The sequence below is a fragment of the Sinocyclocheilus grahami genome, unplaced genomic scaffold (genome assembly GCF_001515645.1).
Source record: "Sinocyclocheilus grahami isolate Dianchi unplaced genomic scaffold, SAMN03320097.WGS_v1.1 scaffold4566.1, whole genome shotgun sequence".
NCBI classification, from domain to species: Eukaryota; Metazoa; Chordata; class Actinopteri; order Cypriniformes; family Cyprinidae; genus Sinocyclocheilus; species Sinocyclocheilus grahami.
In genome coordinates, this window is record NW_015509478.1 from 14,050 (window position 1) to 15,041 (window position 992).

At 41.0% G+C, this 992-nt stretch overlaps 1 protein-coding gene across 1 annotated transcript in view; it reads right to left on the minus strand.

Moving 5' to 3' along the window:
* LOC107576894 (kinetochore protein Nuf2-like) overlaps positions 1-948 on the minus strand; it is a gene marked incomplete at its 3' end in the record, with an annotated part of 5,333 nt that extends 4,385 nt beyond the window's left edge. Inside the window, exons 1-4 of the mRNA XM_016263016.1 lie at positions 691-948; positions 469-540; positions 301-377; positions 107-168 (exon numbers count right to left, since the gene is read on the minus strand). Coding sequence (XP_016118502.1) covers positions 107-168; positions 301-377; positions 469-540; positions 691-813 — 334 coding nt within the window. The remainder of the gene's footprint in view (positions 1-106; positions 169-300; positions 378-468; positions 541-690) is intronic.
* Between the last annotated feature and the right edge of the window lie 44 nt (positions 949-992).

Consider the following 992-nt stretch of genomic DNA (forward strand, 5'->3'; position numbering starts at 1 on the left):
TATATATATATATACTGGGGCAGCAAGGGAAAAAATATCAATCTTATTTTTGAGCTCTGCGAAGCCTGATAGTGAAACTAAAAGAAAGAATATAAAAGCTACTTACTGGGGTTGATCAAGTCATGCAGCCAAAAATCAAATACATGACAAAACGGTAAGAGCTCGCACCTAAAAGAAATGTAGATGTGGAGAAACTCAGCGCTGAGGAATACATGCAGACCTTCCACAACATCTCATCACACGCAGTTTTCAGGGGCTCTGAATGAAATATGTCAGTCGATATTCGAGTTAAACTCTTACATGCGTATGTAAACACTCATGATTGGTGTAAGCCACTCATAAAGCACGGGGTGCTGGACGTTTCCAGACAAGGGCATCTGTGGGGAACATGGGTGAAGCACTGTATAATTCAGAATTCAGCTCTGATGTGAAAAAGCAACACTGAGGTAAATAAGCAAAGACACTCACCACGTAATGGCACTCAGGCTTGAAACGAAAGAGCTGCAAAACCCTCATGAAGACTCTTTGAACGGATTCTGCCTGCAAATGAAATGCATTATTTTAATAATGGTCTGGTATTTTATACTAATTCAATTACCTTTCCAGTTGCTGTGATTATCGGATAAAGTGTTATTTGTAATCCTTCGTTGTCTAGGACAGTGGAAACCCTCATCCAGGAGGATACTTCACCTTCGGGCTGGGAGTAATATCACTCTTGCTGAAAAGCTTAGCCTCTTGTCCAGTCAGAACCTCGGTTCGGTAGAACTGCACGATGGCATCCACCTTGTACACCGGGAAAGTGCTCCCAGCCATGTCTGCTGCCCAAAGATAGAGTAAGTTACATTAATAACACTATCTACCTCCATTCATAACGCTAACTCTATTAATAACTCTATCTACTCCATTCATAACGCTAACTCTATTAATAACTATCTACTCCATTAATAACTCTATGGCCTAATGGTTAGAGAGTCGGACTCGTAACCCAAAGG